Here is a 21444-nt window from a genome sequence, read left to right as displayed (position 1 = left end):
AATCATAAATCAAATTCTCATCGACCATATAAAATTGAACAGGTTTTGCCGTCGATTGGATAACATTATAATTAATTTAGATTTAAACTTAAAAACTTGAAATAGTTAACTTATAAATCAATAGAACAACGCCGCCGTTAGATAGTTACAAATGCATAAAACGTCAACGTCCATGGCTTACTCTGAAAGAGTAAGCAGTGAGGAAAAGATTACTTACCACTAATGTGATCAAGTACAAATACAACTGTCGCACCTGAATGAAAATTGGGTAGAGAAGGTCTCATGCCAGGCGCCTAACAACAAAATGGAAAAATCGGGGGGGGGGGGGGGGGGGGGGTGGGGAAAGAATTTAATGAACAGAACATTGATACATCTCAAAATCAACCATATGCAACTGCAATACATATCTACAAACTATAACTACAGAAGCTACTATGACATGGATTTGAGCTTGAGAAATGCTCTCCTCCTGTAGTGGGAGGAATGAGAAAAGCTCGCTCCCATCCAACAAGAATTGCATGAATAATCAAATTGGGTATCAGACTTTATCTAATATCTATAGGATGAGCCGGATGGTGGTGGTGCTGGTGGCATCCGATTGGGTGTGCGACGGCTGTTGTTTGTGCCTGAGCTTGCATCACCATTTTGAGGTGGATCACTGTTTCGTCGACTGTGAGACCTAAATGCGTCAGCACGACCATTAGCTGCGGCATCAAATGCTGTCCTCCAGTCCTCCCCTCCTGCAGGTCCGCTTGTTCTTGGACTACTTTCTGTGCAAATTCAACATTTCATAAGTAGTCCAGAAACAAAAATCACAGATTTTCAATTAAGACGAATCTCGTTAAGCAGTTCTACGGAGGCTTGTTCATTCTTTTGTTGTGAATTTTGCATTAATGAATAAGAAAGCAAAAGCAAATCCACACATGATAGACGATTGTTAGGGTGGCAGTATCGCGCAATACGCCAGATTAAAAGGTTGATTGGAATATTCAGAACTGCTATTACCTGCTCCACCACCATCGTTGGACCAGCTAGATGCAGCTGCTGCTCGATTATCATGGATGCTAAGTTGCCGTACGAGTTTGGAAAGAAGGGAGGACTGTTTCTGATAACGCTCTCTCTTATGTCTTGCATTCTGGTCCTCCTGGAGCAACTGTTCGATCCTTGCACTACTTTGTGCACTACAACCACAAAAGCAAAAGAAACAAACTATTATTAACAATTCAGAATTTTTTTTTTTTTAAAGAAAATCTAGGCATAAAAATTTTAAATTTACATGATGCTTCTATCAGGCATGTGTCACAGTGCATTGCAAAAATAGTATTTCACAGAACAAGAATCAGAAATTTTTTAAAAAAATCTAGATATAAAAATGTCAAATGTACACGATGATTCTATCAGGCATATGTCATCATGCAATGAAAAAATATTATTTCATGGATCAACAGGATCAAATGTTTGCAAATATCATTTATTAGAAGTTATTGCACACATTCACAAGTCTAAAAGGAAAAAACTACCTACCTAACAGAACTATATAGCTGGTTAAGCATGTCTTCCTTTGCTTTCTCTACTTGACAAAGAACAACTGCCTGCTCAACCATTAAAGTGATTATTAGACAACGCATACAAACAGACAGCTACATGCTGCAAAAGCCATTATTATTGGCAAAAGGAACTACTTTTGGGACATTGGCAGCAAGGCTGTTAAGAACAGCTTCGACATAACCGCGCACTTCTTGAGACATCCACCGGAGCTCTTCTTCAGGGTCTGCAGGTTTTCTAGTCATCATTGTATCCTACAAATTGACAATAGAAAACACCAAGAAACATGTTCAAGAGATTTCCTTCTTGAAAAGCTAACATTTTGTCTCTTGCAAAAGTATATCTTGGTAAATATAAATCCCACTTCCAGCAGATGCATGAAATGACCAATCTACTTCATTATATAATTAAACAAAAATATGGACAATGGACAGCAATGGGCAACATTGATTAACTTACTAGTGAACCTTCAGAATAACTTTGACGCATCGTAAGACCAGATTCACCTATAACTTGACCTCCTTTAGACTGAATGACATTTCTCAGCTTGTTTATCCACTCAATCTTGTCAGCAACACTCTCAGCTTTTAAGACAACAGCACTGTGTGCTGTGAGAAAAAAAAGGAAAGGATGATGTTGGGAGGGAGTCTTAAAAACAAGATAAGAGTGTAGAAAAGGCCAAGCCAAATATAAAACTAATACCTTTCAAGACAGTCTTATATGGAACCCTACTAGTTATCTTAAAAACAAGATTGGTTCCTTTTTCAGAACTTGGTCCATTTGCCTTTTTATCCTTGGAACTTTTTGATGAGGTTTCTTCTTCATCAGAAACTTCTTCAATATTGCATTCCTGATTTGTTCATCCAAAGAGCATTAAGACAAGAAATAGACATGAGCATAATTTCAAACTCGGTCACTGTAATGATAGGGGAAGAACAATAAAATAACCCTTTATCAAACATGCATTTACGCCACCAGGAAAAGAGTTGGCCCTAAACATGTATAATCCTACAATCATCAGGAAGTAAATCAAGCCAACTCAAAATTTAAAAAGCAGCTTCTAATAATACATAAATAAATTCAAAAATACAAATAATTTTTTGGTTACAGAATTTCTGTGGATACCATGTGCCATCCGAGTTTATAAAGACCTTCAACATAATACCGTGAAGAGGATTGCCACTCCTTGCGAAGTTTAACCATAAGTCTATCAATGCTAAAACAATCAATTGACAAGCAATTCAAGTTTCACATTCATTGATTTACAGCAACCCCAGGGATATTTTTCTTTATTTGGCTAATGAATTTTCCTTGTCTAACTGAGGTTCTTACCTCTAAAGTAATGACACCACGGAAATGTCTTTCCTCCTGCTTTTTGGTGTAACCAAGCTGCAACAGAAGTAAATAATATAAGATATCATGCCAATTAAGGGATGGGTTTGAGTACAACAGTGTCAATTATGGATACAAGCAAACGGAGAGATCTAATAAAGGGCCAGTAAATTTTGCTTATTTGATACCCCTTTTTCACATAGATCACATATTCTACTTAAGGCATTATAAAATGTAATTCACAAGATTCTGATAGCTCCACCATTTAAGACAAAATATTGAATGATAAGATGTACTGAAGCTGAGATGTCATTAACTTTCCTTTTTCAAATACTTGGGTACCATTTATAATCCAAGGAAACCACAATGATTCATAATCCTACCTTAACAAAATGCCACAGGAATATACATCAATTTCAATAACAACATTACAAGAGTGAAGAGCCAGAAAAATAAAGGCAGGATCCAGCTTAACAGAGAATCATTCAACAGTAATAGACCATAAAAGATAAACAACCATGCAATTCCATAGTTTCACTTTATGTTGACCAATTAACAAACCTTGCCACTTTTTTCATTCAGTACAAACCACCGCCTACTCCAACCATTTGTTTTTCCACTTTTCTTCAATAAAAATCCTGCAGATACAGAATAAAATCAATTAGGCAGCAGTTACATTGCAAGACTATTATGTTGTCAAAAGCACTTCCATTTAAAAAAAAAAAAAAGAAATTACATTTTCAGAGGGAAAAGAATAAGATATGAATAAAAGGCACTTCCACTAGGTCTCCAGTCATCTGGTGTCAGTCCACAGAATCATCAAAAGTTGCAGACATATACCAATTAACAAAATGCCCCCAAAAGAAAAGATCATAAAAGAAATTTAGAAAAAAGGTTCTCTCCACCTCTCCTGAAAAGGAGCAAAATAAAAGAGAGAATAGAAGTCAAAATTTTCAGCAGCTCTCACCAGATATCCCATTCACACATATTTGTGCACTTTTTTGTGCGGGGATATTTCATATCAATGATATATCCAGAACAGCCACTAAAATTCATCAACTTTGAAACTAGTGCATATGCTGACACGAGAATATAAAAAACAAAATTGAGAGAGTACTCATCAATAACAAAAGAAAAAACACAAGAAAGCAAATTACATGAACATGTGTTTGTGCACCAGTTTCTGAGCAGATGAAGCATGTCATACAACTTGAGTGTCCAAATAGGACACAGCTTTAGAGTTGTTTAGATCCTACAATTCAAAGAGTTTGAGCCCAAACCTGCAGTTATCTCACCACCAGGCCCAGCTGTTTTCAAGGCTGGGCCCTCTTGTGAATCTTTATCAGATTTTTCCTTCATCGATTTCAAGCTTCCTCCAGACTGCTGGGCTCCAGTTTGAGGACTAGTTGCCTGAAACAAGATGATGATGAATTAATAACACAAATATTATGAATTCAAGCAACCAACTTGGTTTGAGAAAGTAAGCAAGTCCACACCCTATTTAGTATGGATTGCTCTGCTTCATTTGCCTTCTTGGAGGATTTGTTCTTTATCTCTTCCTCCCGGCGCTGCCTATCCATTCTGGTGATTATTAAACATGAAAGTATCAGACAGGCTAATAACGACCATACAAACTGCTATAGAACAGTTAAGAACCAAAATAGTAAATCATTTTGTTAGAAAAGCTTGAAGATACAATTGATAGAGAACAGGAAGTTATATAGAAACCTACATTTAGCCATTTTATACACAAGGTAGAAATAAAAGCGCTGAAAGGCCTTTGAGTTCAATTCTAATATAGTCTTTTCTATATTCTTGTCGAAGAGTTATAAAGGAACAGAATCCTTTACAATCAAGAAACAATGGGGCTTACCATTTGAGGGCAGCAAAATTTATAGTGATGTGATATAAATGGTAACTTTGCATGTTATTCCTTCTTGCTAGAGATTACAAAACAAATCTCCTCCTGAAACTTTTAGTGAGTTATCTGGTTAATTAATCATAAAATAAGTTCCATCAGGCCCCATAGAGATGTTCTCAAGTTGCCACATTAGTAGCACTCGAATATAATATGGCACAGAGGTAACCTTCAATCATTCACTTGGTAAGGCAAATGCTTTAGAAACACTTACATAAAACAAACCACATCACATCAAACAGCCTGACTACAATACACAAAAATGATAGGTAATGCATGTGCCAATTGAGATCTACAGAAACTAAAAACAAAATTGGTTGGTGTATATATGCCAGACAGACAATTAGAAAGTCTAAGTCAAACTTTCAGATTAAAAGTACAAATGTATTTTGCAAACCAATTTATCTATTCTTCAATTATAAACATACCGCCTCTGCACCAATCGGATGAAGTGCTGAGGTGGAACAAAAGCACGCTCCATATCCACTAGTGCAACCACCATCTTTTTTGCTTCATTCTTAAATCCATCAAGAGCAGCAGTTGCAATTGCCACAATCTAATTGCAAAATTAACTGAGATGAATAAATACAGACTACGAAACACCCATACAAATACAAAGCACACTAGAATGCAAGGCAGTAGTACCTCTCTCTTAAAGGGAGCATATCTTCCTAGACCAGGAGTTGCATTTGCTGAAGTAGATACTATATCCACCAGAACACGATGCACCTATTTTTTAGCAGACATCCAAATTTTGGCTTAAAGAGCCATTATATAATAGCAGGAAAAACAACATGAAGGTCCATGCATTACATGGTCAGATTAGATGTACAGGAAACATACCATGCAACTGAAAGTAAAGAAAGACTCATTAGACACTCCAAAATCTTTCTTGCAAAGAAAACTTGTAGCACAGAATTTTGATATTGGTGAATAGCAACATAAGAGGGACTTCCATGAAAAAAATAGTGAAAGTGATGTGAACTGGCTGATAGACATAACAAATGTTTGTAATGTCAACGCAATAATATACAAATTTTCAGTAGGACGTGACTTTGAAAATTTGAAACAATGATTTCAACACATTAGTTCCAGTTTATTTCACAATATATGATCTTACTGCAGATTCTAGGGTGCTTTATCCATAAACTACCATAGACACATCAGATATAAGCATTTTGCCAAATGATTTGCAGCCTTTGAGTGTTTGATGAGAGCATTATAAAATCATAGCTAAATGCTACTTAGGCAAGAACACAGAATGTAATGCACATATGAAATCGAAAAAGAAGTCCTTATTCTCTTACCAATATTGTATTGAACTTGTTTGCTTGTTCAAATAACTATATATTGGTCTTTAGTCTAGAAGAGTTGAAGAAGCTAAAAAAAGAACATGTAGCATACAACCTCACAACACATAGGAAAGTACCTCGTCCACACATAGACGTGCAGGTTCCTTAGCCAGCTCTAGGACACCTTTTATTAAGGACCTTAACCCCTTCTCCGGGGATATAAGATAAGGTTGATAACCATCCGCTTCAAGAACAATCTGATGTAATGAAATGGACCAAACCAAAAGTACGTAAATATAGTAAAAATGAGAAGCAGAATCTAAAAATCAATCTAGAAGCGAAAGCATACCCTTTTAACATTGTTCATGTCAAAATGCCTATCCAAAGGGAGTTGCTTGATCCTGTTTGGAAAATTTCCCTCGAAACTTGCAACGACCTTCCAACCATTGCCCTGCAAATAAATGTTTTAAGACCCATGATGATTTTAGAACAGAATATCCAACCTAAGAACAAAACAAGCTGAAAGCAGTCAATTGTTAAATTGGCATCAAACTCCAGTTAAGTGCAAACTGTGCACTAAACCAGAAGCCAGTAAATGCATATATATGGGGTTATTCAAGGTCCATATTGAAATAAATTTTCCAAGTATTATTCTAAAATCACACTTGCATACAGGTTACATGTAAATTTTCAATTCCTGGAAATCATAATCACATCCATCATTATTCATTCACTCCTGAAAGGACCTGTTGATCTGACACACTCCCTTCATGAAATTTCTGCCATATTATGAATTTTCAAGTAAGGTGAGTTTCATCTTCATGTTAAACTAGTAGATCTATAAGACAAAAATTGCACACAAGTGAAACAGCAACAGCATGCAGATGACAAAAATCACACTATCAAACTTCAGCCTTAAGTGCGGTTAGGATTGCCTTGAGTATAGACAATTGGTGTCATGATACCAATTTCCATTTGCAAATACAAGAAAATAATGACAGACATGCTATTTTAAAATGAAACTACTCACTTCACCACCTGCAAGATGCTGGAGGAATTTTTCCTCAAACTCACGGCAGAGCTCCAAAGCTAAAGCTCTTGTACCTTCAGGACTACTAACCATTTGCTCACCAAGCCTCACTAGTTCATCCTGAACTATTTGAGACTTCCCCTGAAGGCTGCAGTTTTAATAACATAAGACAGCATTAGAATTTAAATGGGCACATAGATGATAATACAGGACAATCCCTGTCTTAATCTAGCAATTGTCCATTTATATATAACACACTAATCCTTGTCTCTATCAAAAATCATAATAATAAAAAAGTAAAGCACATATAAACAAATGCAGCAGAAAGACAGAGTAGAAGATAGATTTTCAAAGGTTTCTTCAAGAAAAGAAATAAGTTCATTTAAGCAAGGATCAAATGACAAAAGGAGAAGATCAAGTACCCAGTCAGAAGATTAGGAAGCCTGAGTTTCATGCGATTACGAATCTGACCAGCAAGAGCTTCCACCAAAGCTACTCTCCCAAGCTTGCTTTGTGGGGCTCCAGTTAATATAGATCTTAGACTTTCACTTTCAGCACGCCAAGCTGTTTCTAAAGAGTTTTCGGATGAAGCACTTCCTGATTGTGCTGAAGCAATGGAAACAGATTGGCCAATCAATGCAATCCATGGAATATCAGATGTTTTGGGAGGTCCCTTATTCAGGAGAAGTGCCTGAACAGCAGCAAGAGCTTTTGACTCTGAAGATGCTTGATCAATTTTACTAATAACACCAACTGTTCTAGTACCTAAAATAAAATAGAGAATAACATTAACAAATTATATAAAATTATATATACATACATACATATATATACAACACAAAACAAACTTACAATTTAAAAGCAAAAATATGAAGAAAATAATATCATAATCCTTTTCAAATAAAAACAAAAGAAGAAAGCTGAACTGTTAACCCACTTTCTGCATCATATTCCTTTGCAATTCTAAGGGCTCTAGATGATGAGATTTCTGGCGCCTGAACAGCAGGAACTACAACTAGCAAAATAGCGTCGTTGTGTTCAACATATTCACTGACCTGAAACAATTAAAATTTTGAAAAAAAAAAAAAAAAAAAAAAACTATTAGACAGGCTGGGTATCAAAACGAAGCAGCATCCTAAAAACTGAAGTGACTAATTACCAGACTCAAAACATTATCTTTAAATTAATGAAAACTTTCAGCTAAAACATTGTACTGAAAAGTAGATAACATTACCAGTGAATCATCCATGATTCTCTGGTCCAATCCTGGCAAGTCAATCAATTTCAAAGGTGGAGCTGAAGATTACCAGAAAAAAGATTAGTTAAAATAGATATAAACAAATAAATACACACACACACAAACTAGTGCATATATTCGTTCTGTGCATTTAAGTTTATAAATATAACATATCCACATCATGTTTACCTTTTGGTACTTTCTTAGTCAAGAAACACTTCAAAATCCTCCATAGCCCATTTTAAAAATTTATTGAATATTATTAATATTTTGGAATACATATAGAATTCCATGTTTGGAACCCAGAAGGGTGTCAATTGAATTCCATGATTTCAATTCTATAGAATTAAACATAGAGTGAAAATTGATAGCAGCAGATGAATTCCTCAATGTCAAAGAAACAGCTAATTGGACCAAACCACCCTCAAACGAACTCACATCGATACTTTCTCTCCCAAGCCTAGTTGCTCTTCTTAATCTCCATTCCTCCTTTCTGTTGGCTTCTTTTTTCATATGCTAAAATTTAATTGAATTATAGATGACGTATATTTTCAGACAAGATATGAGAATTCATCACCTTCAAACAAACAAATACTTTATTCATTTGCTTCCAAATGTTTTGTACTGGTCAATTGTAAAGCTAAATTTTAATAATCCAATTCACGTATCTTCATAAAATTTCATTTTTCAATTTAACAGTCAAATCAAGCATATAGACATAAAAACTCAATCATCACAGTGCACTATAAGAATTCGATCCAGGTTTATCCTGGGAGGCATATGTGTATGCAGGTCATCTAAACAAGAGCAGCAGGCCCTCATGTTATTGCTAAGCTCATCAGTGCTTTGAAATTGAAATTTGTGAAAATGATGAACAACAGAAAACTAACAAGCTCAGAATGCACGAGAAGCACGATTCTCATTGGAGGCTGACATGGTTTATATACAGGAGAGAATAGGTACAAGCCTGCCAATGAATTCTCAGCTAGCCTAACTGATTTTTCCTCCATAAACATATTTACAAAATTCAACCCCAAACCTTTTCCATATTATGACCAAAAAAAATAGCATTCAAACCATCATTATATCATATGCACAAATATATATAAACTTAAGAATTAATCTTGACAAAGGCTGGATTCAATTTTCATCAAACCATTTATGATATTTCTTTTCTTCAATTTTATAACAGGAGACTACTAATTTTGTAAGTATAGAATAAACTTCAAAGACATGCCAACCTGTGCTAGTTCGCAATTTCAGATTTATTTCATCACGACTCCTGCCTGAGGAACCCTTACTCAGCCTATCCTGTAGAGAATGCCGAAGAGCACCTATGATTTGCCAATTTAAAGGACCAACAACAATCAGAGACTTTAAAAGACCAATTCACAGAGACATTAGTAACACTAAAAGAATGAAAAGATGCTCTTAGCATACATTTTTATATAACATGAAGCTCAACTAAGGCAACATCATGAAATTAATTATAATCATATTACAGGTGATTAAGGTGCCTTACTTGCAGAAACCTGCTGAGATTTGTTATCAATTTGCAAAACAATTGACTTATTGCTTAATGAACTCTCTCTATTCAAGTGAATGCTTATTGGAGCCCGAGTTGCACCATTTTCTCCAGTAGGCTGCCATAAACAAGATAAAACAGAATAAGCATAAATCCATTAGGGACAATCAAATTTTCAACAGAATGCGAAAGCAAAAAAACTAATTCAACTTACCAAAACAGGGTGTCCAATAAGACTATTCAACACAGCAGATTTACCAGCACCCTGCTCAAGATGTCCAAAAAAGGGAGAACATATATTAAAATATCTCATAGCATCTTCATCAAAATAGTCATAAAATGCATCCTTCGAGAAAGAAAGCAAAAGAGAAAGCTTCACTAGTTCAACCTTAAACCATTCTCTTTCCCTTTCTATTGTTTTTGGTTTCATTTTTCCCCTGTTTACCTCTTTTAATTCATCCAAACATTTTCAAAGCAATCCACAAGAAAAGCCATTCAGAAGCATTAATTAACATCCTACTGCATATTGCAAATTACATGGTTTTACTTTGAAAGTAGGTACTCTCCTGAACATAACCCATTTCCATAACTCACATCCTTATGCTGAAGAGAAGCCATTCCAACATTCCTTCCATGTAATTTCTTCCCTTCCAAGACTATCGTATCAAAATGATGAGCAACCTACCACATCTACATAGACATTATGCACATGTACCATCAACTGAAGCAATGCGCTACTAATCTCACCTTCTCAAATATCAAATGACAGAGAGGCTTATAGAAACGCATATATTCATTACTTCACACGTCTTCCTCCACAAAAACGCTACTAAAAACTCAATGTAGGATACACACTATACCTCATGAAATATAAGCTGCATACACATTCTCCACCAATATTTCTAGCTGTTTCTGATTTTGAATCCACACACGCCCTTAAGATTCAACTATTGCTATACGCATTACCTAATAGATCCAAAGATCTAGCACCATATCCACAGATATAAATATAGATCAGTATAGACATAAATAAATTACAGAAGAGGAGGAACTTACAACATTGCCGAGAGCAACGACATTGAGGAAAGTGGAGGATCGTTTGGAGGAGGAAGACGTCGTCGTTTCATCGATATCTTCGTCGGCAAGTAATGCAGAGGCCTGCCTCATAGACTCGGATAGCTGCTGCAATTCTTCGATCGCTTCCATTTTCAATATCTAAATTTCTGTCAATCTATGTCCACGGATTTACAGATTCACAGAGCAATATACAGAAATTTTGTGTGGGAAGTTGGAGATCGAATTGAAGAAAGGGAGAAGAAGAGAAACCCTAAGATTGGATCTGGAAAAGGAAGGTTGAAATCAAAAATTGAGAAATGGAAGTAATTATGACGCACCCAAATGCATTTGAAAAGGATGCTTTCTGGTGGCTTTTCTGGTTCTGTTTGGTGTGCGATGGAATCGAACACAAGTACAGAACCTCCCTCTTATTAAAAAAAAACAAAATTGTGGAATTTCAGACTTTTAATTTTCATGAAAAAATAAAAATAAAAAGTAATAAAAACTATTACTTCCTTATAGTAATTTGTAAAATTAATTATTTAATCATAACATTCTTTTTTTTTTTGAATCATTGCATTCTTTTTTTTTTTTGAGAAAACATTAATTCATTTATTTTAATTCTAAATAATTTTATTATTTGATCCTGCAAATTTTTAGTATATAGTTTTTATAATTATAACTATATAACAAATTTATTAATTTTTTTACAAATATTAAATAAAATGATTAAAATTTTTAATTTTATAAACTATTAAAAATAATTTTTTTCAATAGGTATTTGGTATTTTAGGAGAGAGTAGAAAATCAAATTTTAATTATCGAGATATGGTTTATCAATTCATTCATGTTAAAAATAATTTAATTGAATATTAATAAAAAATTATATTGAGAGTTTTTAAAAATAAAAAATCATATTAATAAGTAAAGTATATTTTGTTGAAACTGAAAAATCAAATTAATTCAAAATTTTGATTTATTTTTTATATTTTTTATTCGATTTAATTTTTATTTTTAAAAATTTTAATTATTTTAATTTATTTTAATTTATTTTAATTTTAATTAAAAAAAATTAATAAAATTGAACTGAATTTATTAATGATAATAATATATTATTTTAATAATATAGATAAATTAAATTATAATTAAAATAAACATATTTTAATTAAATTTTAAAATATAAAAAATAAAAAAAAATTTAATCCATTAAATTGAACTATACCATTCAAATTAATTTATATTTAAAATCAATTTAATTTAATTTTTATAAATATTAAATTTAAATCTCTTGAATTTAGATTGATATTAAACTGAACTGATCATAAATGAAAAAGTGGCTACTCTATGGCTGGATAGTGAATTGGGTTTTGGGTTGGACTTAGGGCTTTATACGGGCGGGCTCAAATCGGATTGAACAATCGCATAGTGCTGTATCAAAATAGAAGAAAATTTATTTATAGTGGAATTAAATTAATATCAATTGATTTAGGTATGATTCTTCATAAAAATTTGAATCGAAATTAAACCGAGCAGCTAATTATATAGTATAAATATTCGGTTCAAATCGAAAAAGTCAATCGAACTAAATTAATTTAAAATTTTAATTTAATTTTTTATTCATTTTGATTTGATTTAATTTTTAATTTTAAAAATTTTAATTATTTCAGTTTAATTTGGTTTTATCATAAAAATTAAAAAAATTGAACTAAATCTATTAATAATAATAATATATTATTTTTAATAATATAGAGATATTATATCAAGATTAAAATTCAGACTAATTCGATTCGATTCAATTTGATTTTTGATTAAAATCGATTCGATTCAATTTTTATAAATACTAAAATTTTAATTTTTAATTTATTCGATTCAGTTTAATTTTGAATCGAATCGACCGAATGTTGACCCTACAATCGTATCTATAATAGTTTATTTTTATTTTTATTTTAGTTGCTTTTCATGGTTAAAAAAATGAATAATGTGATGCAGTTTTTAAACTTTTACAAAATTTACCGATTAAAATATTTTTATATTTTATAAAATATAAATTTTTAGTTATTTTATTTAAAAAATAATTAATTATTTTAAATTACTTATATTATTTAATTTTTTAAAATTTTAATTTTATATATTATTTAGTTTTATAATTTTAAATATTTATATAATTTAATTTATATAATCAAAATTAAAATAAATTAATTAAATGTTTTTTCACATAAAATTTAAATGTATTGATTAAGTGATTTTAAGATAGAGATAAATTAGTAAATTTTATAAAAATTAAAGGACTTAAATAGTAATTTTTTATAAACTATTTTATTATAAAAATATCAGTAAATTCATTAATGAAGTGTATACATTTATGAGAATTCCATTAACGAGAGAATATATGAATATTTAATGAATTCATTGATCAGTAGTTTTTAAACTCAGAGTATAACCTTCTTCTTAAGATAATTAGCGAACTTGCTCCAATTAAAGATGAGTTAAAAGTATAATACTTGTTCATAATTTTGTTGGAATTAATTTAAATTAAATATCTCTAATAATTTTAATATTAATTCCACCTATACCAAACATCTCATCATAATTTCTAACATTGAAATTTTGTAATTTTATTTTTTAACTCATTGTAGATGCTCTGATATTAGTTGTTGCTTAATATTTAAATTTGACCGATATTCGATTAGCGGCGTAAATAAAATAAATAAAATAAAAAAAAAATTTATGAGTTTAATTAATCTTTTAAGAATCGTTCTACGTTTTTAAAAAAAGATTATTTTATCTACAATACGTCACAGCGGCCAAGTAAACAAAACGTCGTCATTTTCTTAATACCCACTTTTATCAGACATTTCAAATTCTTTAAAGGATTAATGTATTTTGAGTTTTCGAGTAGGGCTAAATAGTATTCGGTTTAAATTAAAAAAATCGATCGAATCGAATTAAATTGTAAATTTAATTTGGTTTTTTATGTATTTCAATTCGATTTGATTTTTAATTTCAGAAATTTCGGTTATTTCAATTTGGTTCGATTTTGATAAAAAAAAATTAAAAAAATCAAACCGAATCGATTAGTGATAATAATATATTTTTTTAATATAGATAAACTAAATTATATTAAAATTAAAATATTTTAATTAAATTTTAAAATACTAAAAATAAAGTGTAAAAAATAAAAAGAAATTATTAAAAATTAAAACTGATCAAATCGAACCGAATCAGACCGGTTCGGTTCGGTTTAGTTTCTGACCAAAATCGATTCGGTTCGATTTTTATAAACACTAAAATTTCAGTTTTTAGTTTATTTAATTCGGTTTGATTTTGAACCGAACTGACCGAATAGTCACCCCTATTTCTGAGTTATCCAACCCTACTTCCATTAGATAGATTGATTCTTCCATTTAGCCGGTTGGCATTTCAGTAAATCATCCTGTTAACATGTCATCATCTCATCACAAGTTTGATTAAAGATTATGAGGTCTTTTGTCCAAAACTTTTAAATTTTTTTAAAAAATTCGAGCATCACCCTTTCACCCATACATATTCTTTAACTATTTATAAACTTTTTAATATATTTAATAAAATTAATATTTACATAAATCTTGGTTTGATATTGGAGCATCCACAAATAATTCATTCCATAAATATTATATACCATCCTAAATTTCTCATTATAGTCATACTTATTAATTCATATATTTAGATATTAAAAAACTATAATGATTTAAGGTTTAATTTAAAAATAAAAAAATCAAATAATATGAAAATTAAAATTTAGCATTTATAAAAATTAAATCCAACTGATATCGAGCATAATTCAATTTGAATGAATCAATTTAATTCGATTTGATTTAATTTACTTTGATATGTTGATTTTTTTTAATATTATTTTTAATATTTTAAAATTTAATTAAAGTATTTTAATTTTAATTACGGTCTAATTTATCTATATTGTCATTAATCAGTTGGATTCAATTTTATTAATTTTTTAATTAAAATTGAATTAAATTAAAATAATTAAAATTTTTAAAAATAAAATTTAAACTGAAATTTTAAATTAATTCAGTTTGATCAATTTTTTAGTTTGAACTGAATGCTGCTCATATTTAATTTTTATAATTAAATTAATACATGAAGTTTAAATATTATTATTTTTACTTTTAAATTAATACAATAATAAACAAATATTTATTAACAAAATAATTATAAAAATATTTTTTTAACTTCACTACCATTCTACTTTAAACAGAAACAACACAAATTTCTTTTATAATTAAGAAATTTAATAACGATGCTTTATTGGATTTTTTAGTATCATTTTTATTTTCTTATATTATAATAGATCCAAAATTAATAAAAAAAATCTTATTTTATAATAATATTTTACCTTTTTAAAGAAAAATAAATTAAAGAAATTGAAATGAGTGAATATATAAACATAGATAAATACATCGAAATTAAAAAAAATAAATCTTTATTTCATGTGAATATTCAATCGTTTGAATTTAAAATTAAATTAAATTAATTAAAAATAAATTAAATAAATTAAAAATTAAAATTAAAATTAAAGTTAGAAATTTAAATAAAATTAAATGAATTATATGAAAAATTAATATGAATTGAATTGATGTGATTGTGAATTTAAGTTAATATTAAAATAAAAAAATATTTAAAATTTTTTTCAATTCATAAATTAATTCCTAATTTATGAATTAGTTAATAAATTTTTTTAAATTTTAAATATATTTTTTAAAATTATGCGACTAATTAACTGATTTTTTTATATTATTATAAAAAAATGAGATAATATATTTTTTTTAATTTTATGTAAAAATAGTTATTAATTTATTATTTTATATATTCCATTCCATGGGGGCTATCTGGGGACAGGTGTCTTAATAGGATTATGATTCTCCTTGTCCAAATCTTTGCTTCCTCATTGGGTCCTCCGCGAGTTTTTGCTCCTTCCCTCTTTCTCCACTATCTCCCAGAAAACGCGCTGTCGTTTTCAATCAAAAATTTCCAATTACACTTCTAATTTCCCTCTCCCTTCCATTTGCATACATGTTTCTGTTTGTTTGTGGTTGGGGACGTGATTCCAAATTCTTGATCCTTTGATAGTGATATCGATACTATCTGCTGCTTGTCAAGTCTCCCTTTCTCTTTCACTCTTTGATCAAACCCCTAGCTTTCTTCCCTCTTTCTCTCTTTTCTGTTGGATTTTCAAGGTGAGGGGGGGAGGACTAAATGATCCACTGCTAAATGATCCTGGAGACCTAGATTTTATTGATTTGGATTTTTTTTCTAAGTTTTGATCTTGCTTTCTGCAATTTTTGGCCTGTTTTTTTTTATACTTGGGCACTTAAAATCTTGGATTTTGTGGACTTTCCATATCGTTTGTATTTGATTCTTGGTGTTGGGTTCCTCTCATTTCTGTTACTGGTGTCAAATCCACAGAAAAGTGTTTTTTTTTTTTTTTTTTTTTTTTTTTTTTTTTGCGTGGGTGGGTTGGTGATTACTGCATTTTTTACTGATTAATTTCGCATTAAAGCAGTCCAAATTTTGCATGAGAGGAAGTGGTTGCAGCTGTTAGACTCAAATACCACTAAGAGTTTAGGAGATTTCTTTAATTGAATGGAGTGAGAAACAAAAGGGGGAAAGAAATGGCACGGCAAATAGGAGACAAGGAAGATAGATCAGATAGGCACACGGGTTTGCTAAAACTGGTGCAAATATTATCTTTTTTAGTTGTTTTTATGGCGGGTATGATAATGGGTTTAGCAACAAGTTCTCAAATCAATCAGTACTTCACTTCACAAGCTCGCCTGTTCTTCAATAATAACATAGCAGCAACAAAATTCCCAGCTAGTAATTGCACAATTTTGAAACCTTGTAAGAAGGTCGATTGTTTTAGTATGGATACGTTTCTTCATCCAAACAACTTGACTCATGGTATGACTGATGAGGAGCTTTTTTGGAGGGCTTCTTTGATGCCAACTAAGGAAGAGTATCCCTTTGATAGATTGCCTAAAGTGGCTTTCATGTTTTTGACTAGAGGGCCTTTGCCTATGTTGCCATTGTGGGAGAGGTTCTTTAGAGGTCATGAGAAGTATTTCTCTATCTATATCCATACGCCTGAGGACTATGTGCTCAATGTTTCAAGGGATTCTCCATTCTACAGTAGGCAAATACCGAGTCAGGTATGAACTGTAGCCGGCTGTTCTTAGCTTTTGGTTTCTGATGATTCTCGCTGATGCTTATATTTTTGAGTTATTAGCATTTTGGCTTTGTGTGGATTATTATTGGGAATGACATGGTATATACATTTGGTAGATTTGATTCTTTATAGGTTGAATTATTATCCTAATAAGTAGAAAAAGTATTAAGTGGGATGGAAGGCAACTAACTTTATTTACATATTTTTATTAGAGATCTATAAATTTATTAAGGAGACAGCTGGACAGTCAAAGTTTGCTATATGAACATGATAATGAATGATGAGTTTATGGAGATTGTCTTCTGAAGGTTAGCTAATTCAATTCACAGCCAGGAAAAGCTCGTAGCAGTTTAAGACATTATGCACTTGCTAGATATAGAGAGATCCATTGACATGATTAATAGAGCTAAAATTTCTACACAACTTTGATACCATATGTATACTAAAGTTGTTTGCTATCCTTGTCTGTCAAGTTAGAGTGTCTAAAGATGCTTATGCCAAGATTTAGAAGCAATAGTGAAACTGAAAAATTTGAAAGTAGTGTATGACTTATAATTGGAAGGGTGAAAGTTCAGGCATTAATAGCCATCTTATGCAATAATATTGAAGAGTGGAATTGACTCTAGTGTTTTAGCTTCTAGATCGGTGCGTCCAGCTTTGGATGGACGATTCAGTTAAACTAAACTAGTTTGATGCTGAGGCTTAGTTGAATTAAGTAGAGGAGTGTGTTTAAATTTTTAAAGGCAATGTTCTTTATTCATTTTGTTATGCGATGATTTGTTCTGATGAGAACTTAATTAGCTTGATATATAAGCTGAAGAAATGCCGTTGATAGGATTGGCAATGGTCATAGCTATCAATCAAAGTTGTGTAAAAACTTAATTTTTACAGATTGTGTAAATGGATTGCTTGTTATTTCTCAGTCTCTCTGTTGCCCTATACAAGATGTAATGGTATATATGTATGCGCGTATGCATCGAGTGCTATATATTTCATATATGGTACTGGTTATGTTAGCAATTGCTAAAATTTAACAGCTACATCCAAATGACCTTTTATGCCCACTTTGTGCAAAAGTATTATCACCATTTCTGGCAGTTGATTCTTTAATGAGATGTTTGGAGTATAGCTCCTGGAAATAACTGCCATCTTTGGACTATTTCCATATCATATATGAAACAAAATATTTGATTCATTTCCTCATAAATGTTTTGAATAAAATACTTTTCATGTTTGTGATGGAAAATTAATTGTTATGAGCAGAAACTGCATTTTGGCTTTCTGTTGTGTACAAAAAGAGCATTGTCTTCTTTTATCATGCTAACTGCCTTCCAACTTTTTCTCGACTCTTAATTACTGTTGAATGTTGATCGCGTTCTGTGTTTTCTTATGAATCCTTTCATTTTCCCATCTTCAGCATGTTGAATGGGGAACGGTTTCACTGGTTGATGCTGAGAAGCGCCTTCTAGCCAATGCCCTGCTGGATTTCTCAAATGAGCGGTTTGTTCTTCTCTCTGAGAGCTGCATACCAGTCTACAATTTCCCAATTGTATACAAGTACCTCATTAATTCTGAATATAGCTTTGTCGAGTCATATGATGATCCCTCTCGTTATGGTCGTGGCCGCTACAACCGTAAAATGCTCCCTGATATCAAGCTCTTTCAGTGGAGAAAGGGGTCTCAATGGTTTGAGATCCATCGGGCTCTGGCTGTTCATGTAGTCTCAGACACCAAGTACTATTCTGTCTTCAAGAAATATTGCAGGCCTGCCTGCTATCCTGATGAGCATTACATTCCAACTTATCTGAACATGTTCCATGGACCGCTTAATGCGAATCGCACAGTAACTTGGGTCGATTGGTCGCTGGGGGGGCCCCATCCAGCAACCTACATGAAAGTTAATGTTACAGAAAGCCTTATACAGTCTATTAGGAATAATGGGACAGAATGTTCATACAATTCAGAGATGTCATCTATTTGTTACCTCTTTGCTCGAAAGTTTCATCCAAGCACACTGGAGTCCTTGCTTAACCTCACCTCAACAGTAATGGGATTCTGACTTTTCATTTTCTTTTCGTGGCAGAGGTATGACACCATTTCTATAGTGCTCCTATACATGATTGGCACTTTGGCAGGCTGCTTTCATAAAGTTTTGTCAGGACGCAGATGTACAGTTGATTTCTTTTTTCGGTCATTGGGGTTCTTGAGCATTAAGGGAATTGCTATTTGTTGATCAAATTTTGAGAATATTAGCTAGCTTTTCAAGTAGAAGAACAACTCAGGAAGCTTATGTCAATGATTCCTGAGATCATTTTGGTTGATAATCAGGTAGTAGGGGGTCTTAAATCTTTGTTTTGTACAAGGAAAGTTTTGCAGATGCAGTAGTTCACACTGCTTGCTAGAGTTTTTTTTTTCTTCGAGAATCGAACAAGCAACCTTCTGATATGGAGTCAGACGCTCTACCAATGCGCCTCGGATCTACAAGTTTAATGTGCCAAGAGTCGAAAATTTTGTATAGCCTGAGTTATGATTCTTGTATTCCAGTTCTGTTCTCAAAATCAGTTTTCTAAAATGAGAATATTATGGCAAACCTCAAGAAGAATTTTACCCTTGAGGAAATTTGAATGGCTTGAGACCTTAATGGTCAAGAAATATAGATTCATGGCATGGTAACCCAATTAACTATGGGGTATTGAGATCTGATACTTTGCCATTGAAGTGGTATAATGTGGAATGTTGTCTGGTGCTATTAGATTAACTATAGGATTCTGAAACTATGATTAACAAATACTTTGAAAATTAATGAAATTAATTTAATAATGCAAAAATTCTTGGTTTTCTTTCTTTATTGCAGAATATATAAGCTCAAAAAAACTATTTTTATAATTAAAATATTTCTAGGAAATATTTTCTTATCTTTCTAATGTTTAAAAACTTTAAAAAATTGTTAATGAGCAAGTTTTTTAATTAATAAGATAAATAATTTCTCTTAAAAAAAAGTTACTTTAAATCTTATGAGCATTATTAAACTTTTTAGATATAAGTTCATTCACATCCTTTGTTTTTTCATATTAACCATCTACCTTGAGCATCTTATGATTTCAGTTGATTTGACAAGAAAACAATCATGATTTTTACAATCTTTAGCTCACACATATATTTTTATTTAATATTTGAATTTGAGAGCACAGCGAATAAAGATTATATTAACATGGTGAAGGATATTGTAACTAAATTGTTTCATAATTAATAATATAAAAAATAACTATATTTCTCCATGACTAAATATGATTGAAGGATTAAACCAAGGAAAGTCTATTATTATATATAAGTGAATAATTTTTTTATTAAATATATAAATCTTTTATATAATAATAATAATAATAATAATAATATAATTATCACGGAAAGTAAACATCTACCATCAAATGCCTGAATACAGGCTGACAGTGGCTCACACGTCCTCACATACTTTGAGCATCAAAGTTGGCAAGACCAAATCATCTTAACTGGGGACTAATAAATAATAATTCATGATCACCACGAAAATGGACATCAACGCCATCATCTCCTATGGTATAAAGCACAGCAATATAAGATAATGGCCCACCTCTATGTTAGGTAGAATTCCGTAGACAGAATCTGTAATCTCTTGAGTTTAAATATAGTTTAAAATATTTAGACTTTTTGAAAATTTTTCTCGTCAATGTTTATTAATTTATTATCAACTGAAATACAATTAGAGTTTTAACTACCTTCTAAAGAAGCATAGTATAGACTAATCTCCTACAAACTAAAATTTGAAAATAACTAAACATGAAACTTTGCCACTACCCACTATTGCTTTAGCTGTGGATAACTACCATGGTGGTTTGCTACCACTCTACTGGAACTTAGAAAAGAGACAGAATGTTGATTCACCAACTAAGTTTTAATTTTCAATTTAATTATGTAAACTCTTTTCAACAATAGAACACCATATTCAAAAACAATATCTAAAAGTTGTAGATTCCACCCATATAAGCTTGACAAAAGATAGTCCATCTCAAATTTGGGGGAAAAAAAGGATTGCAAAAAATTAACGTCTAACATAAAACTCGGTTAATTCTCATAACAACTTATCATAAAGATTTGATGGCATTTTGTTTCATTTCACTGATTCGTAGAAACACTAAAGAGTACAGTTTCATACCTCAAATTGCAACATAATCAACTATCTAATATTGTTCCAAGGATCCTACATTTCCACAAAGCAAGAATAGTGAAATTATATAAAGAAAATCACCTAT

General features: G+C 31.4%; 2 protein-coding genes across 2 annotated transcripts; one reads left to right on the top strand and one right to left on the bottom strand.

Moving 5' to 3' along the window:
- Positions 1 to 102: 102 nt before the first annotated feature.
- Positions 103 to 11356, bottom strand: LOC110619337 (dynamin-2A). Its single transcript, XM_021762709.2, has 22 exons — positions 10936 to 11356; positions 10094 to 10144; positions 9877 to 9997; positions 9596 to 9688; positions 8352 to 8413; positions 8055 to 8172; positions 7540 to 7882; positions 7118 to 7265; positions 6437 to 6538; positions 6225 to 6344; positions 5441 to 5524; positions 5224 to 5351; positions 4374 to 4458; positions 4158 to 4287; positions 3439 to 3515; positions 2878 to 2934; positions 2248 to 2395; positions 2005 to 2153; positions 1683 to 1799; positions 1525 to 1592; positions 1006 to 1181; positions 103 to 770 (listed from the first exon to the last, which is right to left on the bottom strand). The coding sequence occupies exons 1-22, from the start codon at positions 11083 to 11085 to the stop codon at positions 550 to 552; spliced, it is 2748 nt and encodes a 915-aa protein (XP_021618401.1). The 5' UTR covers positions 11086 to 11356; the 3' UTR covers positions 103 to 549.
- A 4525-nt stretch (positions 11357 to 15881) lies between these two features.
- Positions 15882 to 19569, top strand: LOC110618829 (glycosyltransferase BC10). Its single transcript, XM_021762088.2, has 2 exons — positions 15882 to 17138; positions 18573 to 19569. The coding sequence occupies exons 1-2, from the start codon at positions 16602 to 16604 to the stop codon at positions 19212 to 19214; spliced, it is 1179 nt and encodes a 392-aa protein (XP_021617780.1). The 5' UTR covers positions 15882 to 16601; the 3' UTR covers positions 19215 to 19569.
- Positions 19570 to 21444: the final 1875 nt, after the last annotated feature.

The sequence above is a fragment of the Manihot esculenta genome, chromosome 7 (assembly GCF_001659605.2).
Source record: "Manihot esculenta cultivar AM560-2 chromosome 7, M.esculenta_v8, whole genome shotgun sequence".
Lineage (NCBI taxonomy): Eukaryota > Viridiplantae > Streptophyta > Magnoliopsida > Malpighiales > Euphorbiaceae > Manihot > Manihot esculenta.
The sequence above is the reverse complement of the archived record's forward strand: the minus strand, read 5'-3'. Positions and strand labels throughout refer to the sequence as shown.